This window comes from Manis pentadactyla, chromosome 5, assembly GCF_030020395.1.
Source record: "Manis pentadactyla isolate mManPen7 chromosome 5, mManPen7.hap1, whole genome shotgun sequence".
Lineage (NCBI taxonomy): Eukaryota > Metazoa > Chordata > Mammalia > Pholidota > Manidae > Manis > Manis pentadactyla.
The window spans coordinates 58,958,512-58,974,568 of NC_080023.1; the positions used below are offsets into that span (position 1 = coordinate 58,958,512).

At 36.9% G+C, this 16,057-nt stretch overlaps 1 protein-coding gene across 1 annotated transcript; it reads left to right on the top strand.

Annotated features, from left to right (window-relative positions):
- The first annotated feature begins 258 nt into the window (after positions 1-258).
- On the top strand, positions 259-15,798 carry NPFFR2 (neuropeptide FF receptor 2). Its single transcript, XM_036878978.2, has 3 exons — positions 259-583; positions 10,068-10,167; positions 14,707-15,798. Exons 1-3 carry the CDS (start codon positions 259-261, stop codon positions 15,554-15,556), a joined length of 1,275 nt encoding a protein of 424 aa, XP_036734873.2. The 3' UTR covers positions 15,557-15,798.
- Positions 15,799-16,057: the final 259 nt, after the last annotated feature.

The following is a 16,057-nucleotide window of genomic DNA, read 5'->3' on the forward strand; positions in this document are numbered from 1 at the left end:
TATAGCATATATCAAGGAAATAAAATGTAATAATTGTTACTTACAGCACAAAGTAAAATTTTCAAATATTCTTAGTTAAAATCCTAATTTGAATGCCTTATTTATAATTCAGTTCCATGTAGAATTTATGGATTATTATAGAAGGCACACCAAATTCCATAGCATTTTAAAAGTGTCCTTCTTAAACTCACACACAGAACTTCTACTGGTTTCTAATCATGCTTTTCCTTTTCTACCTCTCCTTCGTTCAGGTCCACCATGAGTGAGAAATGGGGCTCAAACTCTTCAGAAAACGGGCATATTTGGAGTGTCAGTGACACAAAGCATCATCAGTACTCAGATAGCAATATCACCTATGTGAACTACTATCTTCACAAGCCTCAAGTGGCAGCAGTCTACATTATTTCCTACTTTCTGATCTTCTTCCTGTGCATGGTGGGAAATACAGTGGTTTGCTTTACTGTAATGAGGAACAAACATATGCACACTGTCACTAATCTCTTTATCTTGAACTTGGCAATAAGTGATTTACTAGTTGGTATATTCTGTATGCCTATCACGCTGCTGGACAATATTATAGCAGGTATGTTGACTTGTGCGCAGTGCAAAGATGATATGAGAAAACGCTTGTCCCATATCCCTGCAGCCGTGGCAGGGTCATCCATTCATTTACAAATATTTATGGGGTTCCAATAACTGCCCCAGGTACCTGCCCTCATGAAGTCTGCTTTCTAGATGAGGAGAAAGAAAATAAACAAATAGCTATATAAGTAGTCATAGAATAGTAAGAATTATGGATAAAAGAAAGCAAGTGACAGAAATGAAGAGTAGAAGCTGTCATTTTTATAGAATGTTCACTGAAGGTCATCAGAGACTGAGATCTAGCACTCTTTACTGAAGAGTGCTTTGAATTTGTTTAATACAGTCAGGACATATATAATATTGTAGAAATACTGAGAATAGTATGGACTGCCAAGTTCAAGGAACTGGAAAGTCTGGTTTCAACTGATGTAATGTTTCCAATTTAACACAAATAGATATTTAGGCCCTCTTGTGGTTAGCTGGGGAGATTACCAATAGTTTTTGAGGGAAGGTGGAGCAGCAGTCCCAATGATTTCACAAAAAAGTGGTAATTTCCACACACAGTATAACTAACTTCGTATTGTAAGGTTAGTGCCTAGAGTACCTCTGGGCCCACATCACTACTTCTGTGGCCCCATATCATGTACTCCAGAAGTGCAGGAATACCGCATCTCCAGGTCCCAGAACAGTTTGGGTACATAGCACCTACTTAAGAAATATTTGTTGCATTAATTAATGATCAGTACCCAAGCTATTAATATTCTAAATCTGTATAAGAAAAAACAATTAGCATATCAAAATTATTTAGAGGGGCACGAGCCGGGTCATAGCCCTTATCCTTCCAGAGCATTCAACATTAGCTGATTCCGCTTCTCTTTAGCATTCACCTATTTCCTTCCTATCTCTGGAATGGGAACCAGGAAGGGTTTAGAGTGCCTGTTCTATCATGTCCTGCATAGATTCTGTGCTTTTGTGAATTTTATCATTAAAAAACAATATTTATCAAGGATGTGTATCTTTAAGATACTGTGCTAGACAAAAAGAGTGAATTGATAAAAACTATTACTGCTCTCAAGAAATGTAGTTCTCCAAAAAGAAATGTTCCCAGTATTTCCTTGAAAAATATAGTTTAAAAACTATATTTACAGTTAAATTATTATTAAAAATTTTTCCATATATGGTACCCTTCCTTACCCCTGATTCCCATTCCCCATGAGGTAGTCACATTCAGCATTTTTTGCCTTTATTTTTGGTAATTACTATCATATTTCCAAATACCATGTTTTCATGTAATTGTAATTCATTCAAACGGTAATTGTAATTGAGTTCTCATAATCTTATTCTACCACAAAAGGTCGTTTCCCCCACCAAACTCCACTGAAATGACAGTAGGACAAAAGAATATAAATCCATAGAAACAGTGTCAGATACTGAATGTGGCGTTGGGAAAACAACATGATTGGCTACAATTGTATATGAAAATAATCAGACACATACAAAAACACAAATATACACTCACACAAATATACACTTATATCCTTCACCTCTTCTCATTCTCATGATGATTATCTCGTGTTTTTGGTTAAATCAATATTCATAGTGTATTTTCCTATTATCATATGTATCTTACCCCTGCTTAGCCATGTAGAGTGCTATGACATCAATTTCTCTCCTATAAAATATTATTTGTTTTCCTGGATTTAATAAGGGCAACATACTTTGAATTTGCTTGGGGTGTGTACCTATCAGTAACATATCCTCAAATTCTCTTCCAGATGTGTTAATTTCCTGTCAATACCTTTAAATCAGGTAACTTTTAAGTTGCATCTTTTTTCCAAGAGACACCCTCCTGGTACTTTCTATCCTTTTGTTCCTATGCAGACATACTGCTTTCCAGGCAGGCATGGACCTCAGCTACTGTTCTGGAATGTCCTGTCGCTGAGACCCTAACAATTCTCCATACCTTTCTCTGGGCTCAATCTTCTGTTTTCTGGAGCCAGGTCTTTTTTGGTTGATTCCTGTTAGCTTCCTGCAAATGTGTGAACTGAGAAAAAAATGTTTTAAATTTTGTATGTCTGTAAATATCTTTTTTTTTTATTTTGGTATCATTAATATACACTTACATGAGAAACACTGTGGTTACTAGATTTCCCCCATTATCAAGTCCCCACCATACACCCCATTACAGTCAATGTCCATCAGCATAGTAAGATGCTACAGAATCACTACTTGTCTTCTCTGTGCAATACTGCCTTCCCTGTGCCACCCCCCACTACATTTTGTGTGCTAATTGTAATGCCCCTTTTTCCCCTTATCCCTCCCTTCCCACTCATCCTCCCCAGTCCCTTTCCCTTTGGTAACTGTTAGTCCATTCTTGGGTTCTGTGAATCTGCTGCTGTTTTGTTCCTTCAGTTTTTCCTTTGTTCTTATACTCCACAGATGAGTGAAATCATTTGATACTTGTCTTTCTCCGCCTGGCTTATTTCACTGAGCATAATACCCTCTAGCTCCATTCATGTTGTTGCAAATGGTAGGATTTGTTTTCTTCTTATGGTTGAATAATATTCCATTGTGTATATGTACCACCTCTTCTTTATCCATTCATCTACTGATGGACACTTAGATTGCTTCCATTTCAGGACTATTTGTAAATAGTGCTGCAATAAACATAGGGGTGCATGTGTCTTTTTCAAACTGCACTCCTGCATTTTTAGGTAAATTCCTAAGAGTGGAATTCCTGTAAATATCTTTATTCTGCCCTCACACTTGATTATATTTGATGATTAGAGTATTCTAGGCTGGGCATTTTTTCCTCAAAGTTTTTAAAGAGATTGCTCTATTGTTGCTGCTGAGAAACCTGTGTTACTGCTGAAAAATCTAACGCCATTTGACTCATACTTTTTTTACTCATGATATGTATTTTGTTTTTCTTCCTAAAAGCTATTAGGAAGAAATACAGATGGCCAACAGACACATGAAAAGATGCTCCACATCGCTAATTATCAGAGAAATGCAAATTAAAACTACAATGAGGTATCACCTCACACCAGTAAGGATGGCTGCCATCCAAAAGACAAACAACAACAAATGTTGGCGAGGCTGTGGAGAAAGGGGAACCCTCCTACACTGCTGGTGGGAATGTAAGTTAGTTCAACCATTGTGGAAAGCAGTATGGAGGTACATCAAAATGCTCAAAACAGACTTACCATTTGACCCAGGAATTGCACTCCTAGGAATTTACCCTAAGAATGCAGCAATCAAGTTTGAGAAAGACAGATGCACCCCTATGTTTATTGCAGCACTATTTACAATAGCCAAGAATTGGAAGCAACCTAAATGTCCATCAATAGATGAATGGATAAAGAAGATGTGGTACATATACACAATGGAATACTACTCAGCTATAAGAAAAGGGCAAATCCAATCATTTGCAGCAACATGGATGGAGCTGGAGGGTATTATGCTCAGTGAAACAAGCCAAGTGGAGAAAGAGAAATACCAAATGATTTCACTTATCTGTGGAATATAAGAACAAAGGAAAAACTGAAGGAACAAAACAGCAGCAGAATCACAGAACTCAAGAATGGACTAACAGGTACCAAAGGGAAAGGGACTGGGGAGGATGGGTGGGTAGGGAGGGATAAGGGGGGGAGAAGTAGGGGGGTATTAAGATTAACATGCATGGGGGGTAGGAGAAAAGGGAGGGCTGTACAACACAGAGAAGGCAAGTAGTGATTCTACAACATTTTGCTATGCTGATGGACAGTGACTGTAAAGGGGTTTATAGGGGAGACCTGGTATAGGGGAGAGTTATTCGTCATGTAAGTGTAGATTAGTGATAGCAAAAAAAAAAAAAAAAAAAAAAAAAGGGCAGTTCCTGTGTGGTAACCTCCAACGAGTTCTACACAAGGGTATAAAGGGCATATAAAAGTGTAGGCAAAGGGTCTGTTTGTGTTTATACAGAGGATCAAAGCCTAATTGGGCTACCCCGAAAATGAACTAAGATATGATATGAAAAAGAACTTCCAACATCTGCACCCTCTGGAAGACTCATGCCAGAAGATGATCATCAAAAAACCTCAACAAAGATCCACGCACTGCTACAGCTGTGGATGCACTCGTCCCACCGGTTCCTGGACCTGCCATGGGAATGAGGACGGAGATATCTAAGCTGGCCTGTGCATACAGTAAAACAACAAAATTGGACTGGATCTATACTGTTGGAACTCAACCAAGAATTTGGAGAAGTGCAAATTGTAGCGCTCCAAAGTCTTACAACTACAAACTATTTATTGTTAAAAGAACATATGGCATGTGAACAGTCCCCAGGAATGGGTTGTTTTAATTTGTCTGATTTCTCTCAGACTGTTCAAGTTCAGTTGGACAATATCGACCATATCATAGATAAGTTTTCACAAATGCCTAAGGTGCCTAACTGGTTTTCTTGGTTTCACTGCAGATGGCTGGTAATTACAGATATGCTTTGGTTATGTAACTATACTCCTATTATGTTAATGTGTGTGTGCAATTTAAGTAGTAGCTTAAAACCTATACATGCTGAAGTTACTCTACAAGAAGATATATCAAAGAAATAATCAATCTTCCCATGTTTTCTTCCGCCTGCTACTTCTATAGCTTTTCTTCTTCCTTCCTAATTACAACCCTTAAATAGAATTCGTGCCTCATATCAAATTTACCGAGTATCATAATTCTTCCAAGTGGTAAAGATACCTCAAGACAAATGCTGGGCATAGAAGCCACAGGGCATAAATATGCAAAGAAGTAAAAAGCTAACTTTTTCAAACAATAAGGCTTCTCTCTCACTTACCAACTTCACATTTCCCTGTATGGCCCCGGAAGATGACTGGTTAGCCAGAGACGGGTAAGATTCCTCAAGGGAGGAACAACCTAAGACAGGCACAGTCGCAGGGGGGCCATCAGGTGAGAAATTGGGGATCAACAGAGGTGAGGCTTAGAACCTCACCCCCCCGTTCTGAGAGAAATCTTCTGCATACGTGGATGTTTTATTGCCCTGGTCTAGCTTGGATTAACACATAGTCTACAGGCACACACCTGATCATCTACATTTGCTCTCTTACAACACTAAACTATGTTTTCTACCTTTATCTTGTATCTACCTACCACTTCAGCATTTTATTAAAAATAATAATAATAAAGAGAGAAATGTGGTATCCACATATAAATCAAGTATAAAAACCAAATCAGTATTCATATTTGAACTGACTGTTTATAGTTCATAATGTATGAGCAAAACCGAAAGTTTCTGTGATGACTGCCCTTGTACTGTTCACTATGTAACTTATTCATTATGTAAGAATTTGTTCTACATGTAAAAACTTGTTTGTTATGCCTCAGAAGATTGGAGACTGACAAAAATTAGGCTTGGGGTGGAATAATGATTGTGCATTGAGCATTGACTCCCCTATACAGAATTTTATTGTCGTTAACAACCATTTGATCAATAAATATGAGAGATGCCCTCACAAAAAAAAAAAAAAAAAAAAAAAAAAAGGACAGACTTCCAATGGTAAAATAAATTAGTAACCGGGATGTAATGTATAGCATAAGGAATATAGTCAAGATATTGTAACAGCTTGGTAGGGTGATAGCTGGAACCTAGAATTATGTATATAAATGTTCTACCACTGTGTTGTACACTTGAAACTCATGTAATGTAATACTGTGTGTCAACTACCCTTCAATAAAAAATAATTATTAAAAAAAAAAGAAAAAAAAAAAAAGCTATTAGGGTTCTCTATCCCCAGTGTTCTGAATTTCAGGAATTATGCTTTGGATAAGTCTTACTATTTTTCATTGATTGTGCTGGACACAAACTAGGTTCTTTCAATCAGTAAATGATGCCTTCAATCCTGGGGAGTGTTTTTGTAGAATTCTTTTCAATTTTCCTTTCTTCAACTTGTATTAATCAGAGATTGGAGGTTCTGGGTTGCCCCTTTATTCATATTTTTTTTAATTGAATTATTGTTGATATATAATCTTATATTAGTTCAAAGTATACAATACAGTGGTTCACCAGTTACCCACATTATTAAATCCTCACCCCAACTAGTGCAGTTACTGTCAACATACAAAGATGTTAAAGAATCATTGACTATACTCTATGCTGTACTACCATCCCCATGACTAACTTTTATTATTATTGAGAATTATTGTGCCCCTTTGTCCCCCTCACACTCCACACCCAACTATCCCAACCCCTCCCCATGGTAACCACCAGTCACTTTCAGTGTCCATGAGTCTACTGCTGTTTTGTTCATTTTGCTTTGTCTTTAGATTCCACATGTAAGTGAAATCGTATGGTGTTTGTCTTTCTCCTGAACATTTCACTGAGCATAATACCCTCTAGGTCCATCCATTTTGTTACAAATAGTAGGATTTCTTTCTTTTTATGGCTGAATAATATTCCAGTGTGTATGTACCACCTCTTCTTCATCCATTCATCTACTGATGGACACTTAGGTTGCTTCCATATCTTGGCTATTATAAATAATGCAATAATAACATATGGGTGCATGTATCTTTTCAAATTAGAGATTTTGTTTTCTTTGGGTAAACCCCGAGAAGTGGAACTACTGGGTCAAATGGCATTTCTATTTTTAGTTTTTTGAGGAGCTTCCATACTGCTTTCCAAAAGTCAGCACCAACTTATTTTCCAACCAACAGTGTAAGAACGTTCCCTTTTCTCTACATCCTCACCAAAACTTATTTACTGTCTTTTGGATAGTGGCCATTCTAACTGGTGTGAGGTGATATCTCATTGTAGTTTTGATTTGCATTTCCCTGATGATTAACAATGTGGAGCATCTTTTCATATGTCTGTTGAGCATCTGTATTTCTCTGTTGGAAAAATATCTGTTCAGGTCCTCTCCCCATTTTTTAATCGGGTTATTTGGTTTTCTGGTGTAAAGGTATATGAGTTCTTTATATATTTATTTAGATGTTTCTCTTCCATTTTCTGTTCCTTATTTCAAAGATTTTCTCATCTTTCTCTTCCAGACTTAATGTTGAGTTCTTCATTTCTATTACCATATTTTAAATTCTTTGACCTACTTTTATATTCTGCATGTTCCTTATACTATCACATATGTTTCATGGATAAAATGTGTTCTGTCTCTGAGGTTATTAGTAACAATATTTTGCTTTTTATTTTTCATCTTCTTGATTCATATTCTTTTCTTCTAAGTTTATTCCTATTTGCTTTAGTCCCTTTCTTTTATATGTAAAGTTTTCCTAATGTCAACTTCTACTTAGCTGATGATGTTCCAGAGTGAGTCACTCTGTGGCCCTTGAACCTCTCTGCATGCCTGGGGTTTGAGGTCTGGGCTATTCATTGGGAAATCCACAACTGCCAACATCTGCATGCCAGTGTTCCTGAAGGGATCACTTTCCCCAAAAGAAAATCCTCTGATCTACTGCCATAAGGATATAAGGCTGGCTGCTGCATTCCAGAGCTGCGTGGGTCTCTGGGCCAACAGTATTGCATGCACACTGTATACTTTTGCTTAATCCTTCTGCATCATCGAGGTACCCACTCCATCTGCAGCTGGTGACTCACATTCTACAGCCCCTGAGTTTCTACTTCCTCAGAGAGTAATTTCCATTTCTCTGCTGGCCTGGGGAAGAGCCAATGGCATCTGACTGCATTTATACATAATTCAGCCAATCATGTTGTTTTGCCCACTTCAGTAGTATCTGACTCCGCAGTTTCTGTGGATTTATGTTCTTTTATCCTGTTTGTCACTTCAGCAGAGTTTGGTGAAGGAGACGAGATAAATCATGGGCTAATTCTTCCACTTCCAACCAATTGCTATCCATACTTTCTGCATAGTTGAAAAGTAATACTACAATAACGAAACAAACTTTAGGACTTGAGAGACATGCTCTTTTGGTTTCTATTCAGTTGAGTCACTCAAACATGTATCTTAAGATGGTTTGGATAGGTGACAAAATGTGTTTTTTTAATAATATACTTGGATTATTTAGATTATTGGCAATATTTTGAATTAGGTAAGAATATTTTTAAAAAATAAATTGCAGTAAATATAATGCTCCTCATGTAATTGTAGATTAATGATACCAAAATAATAAATAAATAAACAGATAGATAGATTGCAGCATATCATTTAAAAGAAATTTTAAACATTGGAAAAATATGTAGCATTAATATTTTAGGAAACTAGAATATTTGCTAGTGGGAGAACATTGTTACTTTCCTATAATAGCAGTTGGGTGTTTAGAACATTAGACTGCTAAGAGTAGCTCTATTGCAAATACACTTACTAATTTCTTTATAAACGTTCTAGTGACTGAAATTCAGTTAGGAAGTAGTTCCAATAGACTGCTTTTGTGCATGCAAAGTGTTCTTCATACTCAAAGTATGTTTTAGCATAGGCTGCTATAATAAAATACCATAGTTTGGGTGGTTTAAACAATAGACATCTATTGTTTCACTATTCTGAAGGCTGTAAGTCCTAGATCTGGCCCAGCATGCCCAGGTTCTTGGTGAGGCCCTTTTCCTGGCTGGTTGATAGCTCTCTTCTTGCTGTGTGCTCATGTCGTCTTTCCTTGGTGCATGGAAACCTCTCTCTCTCTCTCTTGCACTTCTTATAAGGGTCCTACTCCTATTATTCTGTTACCCACCTCATGGCCCAATTTAAGTCCAGTTAATTCCCAAAGGCTCACCCTAAATACCATCACATTGGATAGTCAAGGCTTCAATATATGAATAGGAGTAAGGGCCTCAGTAAAGTGCTTCTGAGGTATATTGTCTTACTACACTACACATAAATATTACCTATTTTTATATTTATTTTATTATATTAACTTTATTCTACATGTAACTCCTGATTCCTTATAATTTAAGGGGTTTATTTCCAAATTAGAAAACCAATATTCTGTTTGTTTTATTCACTTAAAGGGCATTATTGCATAAGTGTTAATGGTTTGGACCCTGGAACCCTATTACCAAGGGTTCAAATCCTGAGTATACTAAATAACTGTTATGTATCAAGTGGCTTATATCAAGTGTTGCATATTAGATATTATATATATCATATATTAATATTATACATAATTATAAATTAGTGTTATATGTTTGTGGCAAGATTTATGACATTTGTGTCTCTGTTACCTTGTCTAAATTGTGAGGAGAATAATAAAGAATTCAAAAGCTTGTTGTGGGGATTAGATATGTTAACATTTGCAAAGGACTTATGACAGTGCCCTAGAATGCAGTAACTACTATTCAGGCTTTCCCTTTATTATTAGTATGCTGAAAAACAGCTCTAGATATATTTGTGAAAATACTGGGAAACACTATTACCTTACTATCATTTAGAAAAAATTGCATCAGTCTTGACTTCACACCTTTGTATTCATATCTTCAGTGAGATGTTTTAAAAATATGATTATTTCCTAGTCTGACTGTTTCATTTCCCTCTCAGGATGGCCATTTGGAAGCACAATGTGCAAGATCAGTGGATTGGTCCAGGGAATATCAGTTGCAGCTTCAGTCTTTACTTTAGTTGCAATAGCAGTGGACAGGTAAGTTAGCACCAACATTGGAATCAAGACAAGTGGGCATGTCTGCAATTAATCCACCTAACCAGAGAAAAATGTGTAATCTGAATTTGGGTGTATCTTCCCAAAACTGTATCCCTGATACTAACCCCTTTAAGAACACAGTAAATATCTACTGATGGCTCAATAATAAGAAAATAAAACTATTGAAATTTCTGTATTTTAAAATTAAATAACTAGGGATGATACATGTCTGTCTTAGTCAATCCAGGCAGCTGTAATTAGATAGCACAGACTGCATGGCTGACTCAAGAGAAATGTACTTCTCATAGTTCTGGAAGCTGGAACATGGGAGGGTGGATTGGCACATTAAGCCATCAAAAGAGGCAAGGAGTGGATTTTGTATGGGCTTATCTTCCATTTTAAGAAGTTTAAACTTCTTCCTGAGGACAAGAGGGAGCTACTGAAATCTTTCAAACAAGGGCATAATTACTATTTTCATGTTAGAGAAGTACATAGAAATCATTTGGAGTTGTATAAGATTAGAGCATGGAAGAGCAGTTAATAACCTTTTGTAACTCAAATGGGAGAGGATGCATACATCTATTAAGACAGTGACAATGGAATGAAGAGGGAAACTGAACAATGACATGCAAGGTATCTCGTTCAGTGAAGAAACTGATCTAAAAAGGAAACAACCCATCAACAACCAATCTAGCAAGCTAGTTTTAAAAAACATGAAATGCAGTGGAATTGTTGACATCAAAACACAACTGGCAGATTCTATTTTTAATAAAAATCTATCATTTCCATCATTATTTATAATGTTTTAATCTACTTCCGAGAACCCACCATGTAGCTGTAGTTTACTTGGTTTGCAAAGGGAATAGAATTTAAACATATGCTAACCATAATAAGGAATTCTATTCCCTTTGCAAACCAAGTAAACTAAAGATGTTTTATAGAATTTAGGAGCTAATTATTTCCAGCATTACTACATCCTATATATGTTATTATGTTAAATTCTTTTTTATATACTACTATTTGTTTATACTACTAATACTCATTTTATTCTAGTAGTAGGACTACTATAAAATTCTTTTGATGTGAATATTTATAATAAATTCTATGCCTTAATCATATATATGTAATAAATTCTATACCTTGATTATACATATCATCTTTACAGTGAATAAAAAATCTATAATATCCTTATTATTTTGTTCTTGGATCTTGAGCTTGTCATATTTACTTCCACATTACATTTAGTATTAATATCACTAAATTCCTTTTTCACTGTTTCTAGCATGCCTCCTAAACTGAAATTTAGAAATAAACATTAATCTTCATTTAAGAAACCAAGTAAGTTTAAAATAACAAAAAAGTTTTGCTACATTTATTCAATGGATAACTGTACAGTGGTTAAAATGAATGAAATAGGTCAATGTCTATCAAAATGCATAAATCTCAAAAGCATACAATCTGAAAAAAGAAGTTACATAAAGATAAAACATGAGGCCATCAACATAAAATTTAAAATATTATAGATGCAGACTAGTACCATAAAAACATTAAAAAATTGACAGCAGGGATATATACCATCTTCAGGATTTCTGGGAAAAGGGAAAGAGGAATGGGATTGAGCAGTTCTACCAAGAGAATTTTAACTGTATCTGTAATTGTTTTATGTCTTTTGAAAAGTGATAAAAATATGGTCATCTGTTGTGATTTCATTCACACCCTTTACTACTTGCCTTCCCAACCATATATCATTTCTCTGTAGCTACAGTTATCTATTGCTATATAACTAGTAATTTCCCCAAACAAACCACTTAGTGGCTTAAAATGACAGCAATGTTTATTAAGCACATGACTCTCTGATGTGGACAGATTCAGCAAGTATGGCTTGTTTCTGCTCCACTTGGCACCAGTGGGGGAGAATCCAGGCTGGGGCTGAAGCCTCTCTCACTCTCATATTGGTACTTATGCTGGGAAGATCGAACTGGGGCTCCTTGGGTCCTTGATCTCCAAGACATGGGCTCTACAGCACGGCAATTTCAAGGGAGCTGGACTTCTTACACATCAGTCCAAGGCTCCAGAGGCCTGTGTCTTAACAGAGTGCCAGGGAAAGCTATGCAGTATTACTTCTGCATTCTACTTATTAGGAGGAGTTTCTAAGGCCAGCCCATATGCAAGGAAAATAGAAAAGAATTGGGAAGGAATGTCAAAGAACTTGGACATGTTTTAAAACCATCACACCTTCATCTCTATCTTAATGAATTGCATTTGGATGCTGTTCTCAGAGTCAGCTGTTGGAAGAAGCCAAACTTCAAAAAAACTCCCAAACCAATTTCTCCAGACTAAGTCTTTCTCCTAAATTTCATATTTGTGTTCAAAATGCCTGCTGGAAAACATCTGTATATTCAACAACAAGCAAAACACCTGTATATTCTGCCCAATTCATGTGAAAAATCTTGAGATTTATCTTCAAATCTTCCTTCTCTCTTCAATCTCTATTTAATCACCCGTCAAGTCCCATCAGCTCTGGGTGCTAAATGGTCCTGAATGAGGCCACTATCCTTTGTTGCTTGAGATATATTGAAAATTGTTTCCTAATTGATTGTGATGATTAATTTTATGTGTGAACTTGAATGAGCCACAGGATACCCAGATACTTGGTCAAACATTATGCTGGGTGTGATGCTAAGGTTGTTTTTGATGAGATTAACATTTGAGTCAGTAGACTAAGTAAAACAGATTGTCCTCCCTAGTAAGGGAAGCACTTATCCAATCAGCTGAAGGCTTGAACAGAACAAACAAGGCTGATCCTCCTGCAGGTAAGAAAGAATTCCTCCTGTCTGACTTTTTGAGCTGGGTGGGACATCAGTCTTTTCCCACCTTCAGACTCAAACTAAAAAATCAGCTCTTCTGGGTCTTGCGCCTTCTGGCTTGTGGACTAGAGCTCACAGCGGGGGCCCTCCTGGCTCTCAGTCCTTCGTGCATGAACTGTGCCTGTATCGTTGGGTCTCCTGGGTCTCCATTTGCCAAATTCAGATCTTGGGACTTTTCCAAACTCTATCATTGCACAGCCAATTCCTTATAATAAATAGGTTCCTATATATTTATACATCCTGCTGATTCTTTTAACCTGGAAAACCCTGACTAAGGCACTGGCCAGGTCCAAGCTCTAGCTTGATTTTAGCATTATTACACAATGTTTCCATTGACTATGTCCTGGCAGGGAGCATTTTCTATCTTGTTCATCTTTGCCTCTCTGAATACATATATATATTTGTTGAATGAATTAATGAAAAAATAATATTTGAAGCCTCAAAAGTGGGTTTATAAAAGGAGCAAAATACCTAGAATTGTGTCTGGGAAGTTACCCAGAATTTCAGGGGGAGTAAATGGGAGGATTCACTAATTAGAAGATTAGAAGCAAATTGCAGGTTAAGAGACAAGACCTTACACATGCAGTGAATGAGTTCCAGAGAAGGACAACAGAGTTGTCAGGATTCAAGTTGACTAGTTAGTACATGAAGACATATCAGATAAATTAATTTGGAGTTTCTGTGGGGCCACTTAAACTTCTAAGTTTCTTTAGCTGCAGGTCAGGAAAATAATAATTTCCATATCATTTCAGTTTCATGGAGTCATCACAAAAATCAAAGATGATTAAGTAGGTACTTTCAAAAATATAAAATGTTCTACAGTTGCATAATGGCATGATTATCTTATAATTTAACACGGCGAGTTATCGATACTAACATCAAGAAGCCCAGTAACAAAACAGCGGTGAAATGAATCAGGCTAACTGATGTTGAGTTTCCACACACACCAGAGGACACGAAATATTAGGAAGGCACATAAACGGCTCACAACTGAAACTCTCAGGCTCTGACAGCTGTAAAACAAATCACCGTAATACTCAGTGGCTTAAAACAATAATGCTTTAATAGTTCTCGTGACTCTGTGGCCTGGCTGGGTGCCCCTGTGTGGTTCCCCTGCTCTGTGTCTTATGACTGAAACCACTCATGCTTCTGCTCATGTCATGCTTGCTAATATTCAACCGGTCAAAGCCAGTTGACAAACACACAGATAATGTGGGAAACGACCACAGAAGGGCATGGAGGAAAGTATAAGAATGTGAGCCCTGGAGCCAAAACTACCTGTGTAAAAATCATGTGTAATTATGAACGAGATTTTTTTTGTTTAACTTTTTCTAAGCCTGTTTTCCCACCTTTTCAATGGGGAGGCTTAAACAATTGATGCAAACCAGTGGAAAGGTACCTGAAACACAATATTAAATGTTCATTTTCAATATATGCTAGTTAGCACTGTTACTTTTATTATTTAATAGTTTCTGATACAGTGTCTGGTACTCGTTCATATTTTGAGTTGAAATTTCTATCAGTTACAGAAAACGGCAATATATGCCTATTACTGATAACTCTATGTGTTTGAGGGGAATGCAGGAGACAGTAATTACTTAAGTAAATTTATTTCACTACTCAGTCAGATGTTAGGAGGCAGTGCTTCATTTATATTTGCCTTTAATTGTAGGTTCCGGTGTGTGGTCCACCCTTTTAAACCAAAGCTCAGTATCAAGAAAGCATCCGTCATTATTGTGATCATATGGGTCCTGGCCACCACCATTATGTCCCCCTCTGCCATAATGTTGCACGTACAAGAAGAAAAATATTACCGAGTGAGACTCAACTCTCAGAATAAAACCAGCCCCATCTACTGGTGCCGGGAAGACTGGCCAAATCAGGAAATGAGGAAGATCTACACCACTGTGCTCTTTGCCAACATCTATCTGGCCCCACTGTCCCTCATTGTCATCATGTATGGAAGGATTGGAATTTCACTCTTCAAGGTGACAGTGCCCCGCACAGGCACCCAGAACCAGGAGCAATGGCATGTGGTATCCAGGAAGAAGCAGAGGGTCATTAAGATGTTACTGATAGTGGTCTTGCTCTTCATTCTCTCCTGGCTGCCCCTGTGGACTCTGATGATGCTCTCAGACTATGCCCACCTGTCTCCCAGTGAACTGCAGGCCATCAACATCTACATCTACCCTTTAGCACACTGGCTGGCCTTCTGCAACAGCAGCATCAATCCCATTGTCTACGGTTTCTTCAATGAGAAATTTCGCCATGGCTTTCAAGATGCTTTTCAGCTCCAGCTCTGCCATAAAAGAGCAAAGCCCAAGGAACCCTACACCCTTGGAGCTAAAAACAATGTAGTCATAAATACAGCTCATCAGTTAGTCCAAGAACCTACAATTCAAAATCCACATGAGGAAAATTTGCTTTGTAGGAAAAGTGTTGAAAAGCCCAAGCAGGAATTAATGAGGGAAGAATTAGGAAAAGCTACCAATAGAAATGAGATTTTAAGAGAGGTAGTGTGATGATTTTAACTCCACTGTGTGTTATATATCGAATACTATTGCTTTATACTTCAATTTTAAGAATGTTCTAAAGAAAGCATGTACTGAAAGCAATCTGGAAAAAAAAGTAAACAAGATGGTCTTACTAAGTTCATAACCAGTCTTACGGTGTATGTGTACAGAGACTCATATATAGATTTGCCTGAATAAATCCATTTCCTTGGAGTAATTTTGAAAGCCTGACCTTGCCTACTGAGCTATTTGTGTATGTCAAGCATGTATATTATATGTGTGTGTGTGTGTGTGTGTGTGTGTGTGTGTACACATGCATATGCCCATTTTCCCCAAATGGTGAAAAAGGGCAGTTCTTTGCATAAGAGATCATTTTGTCAATTCTGTCTTTGCTTTTGGACTTGAAATTTTAGATTACAGTATTATTTGTGCTTTTAAAATGTATTTAGTTTAGAAATAAGAACTGCAATAGCAAATCAAGGGACACTGTATTTATTTGTATTTAATTTT

Excerpts from the sequence above, each read along its gene's own strand:
- NPFFR2 (XM_036878978.2), top strand. The coding sequence starts at position 259 with ATGAGTGAGAAATGGGGCTCAAACTCTTCAGAAAACGGGCATATTTGG. Across the intron at positions 584-10,067 it reads GCTGGACAATATTATAGCAG|GATGGCCATTTGGAAGCACA; the intron begins GTATGTTGACTT and ends TTTCCCTCTCAG. Across the intron at positions 10,168-14,706 it reads GTTGCAATAGCAGTGGACAG|GTTCCGGTGTGTGGTCCACC; the intron begins GTAAGTTAGCAC and ends CTTTAATTGTAG.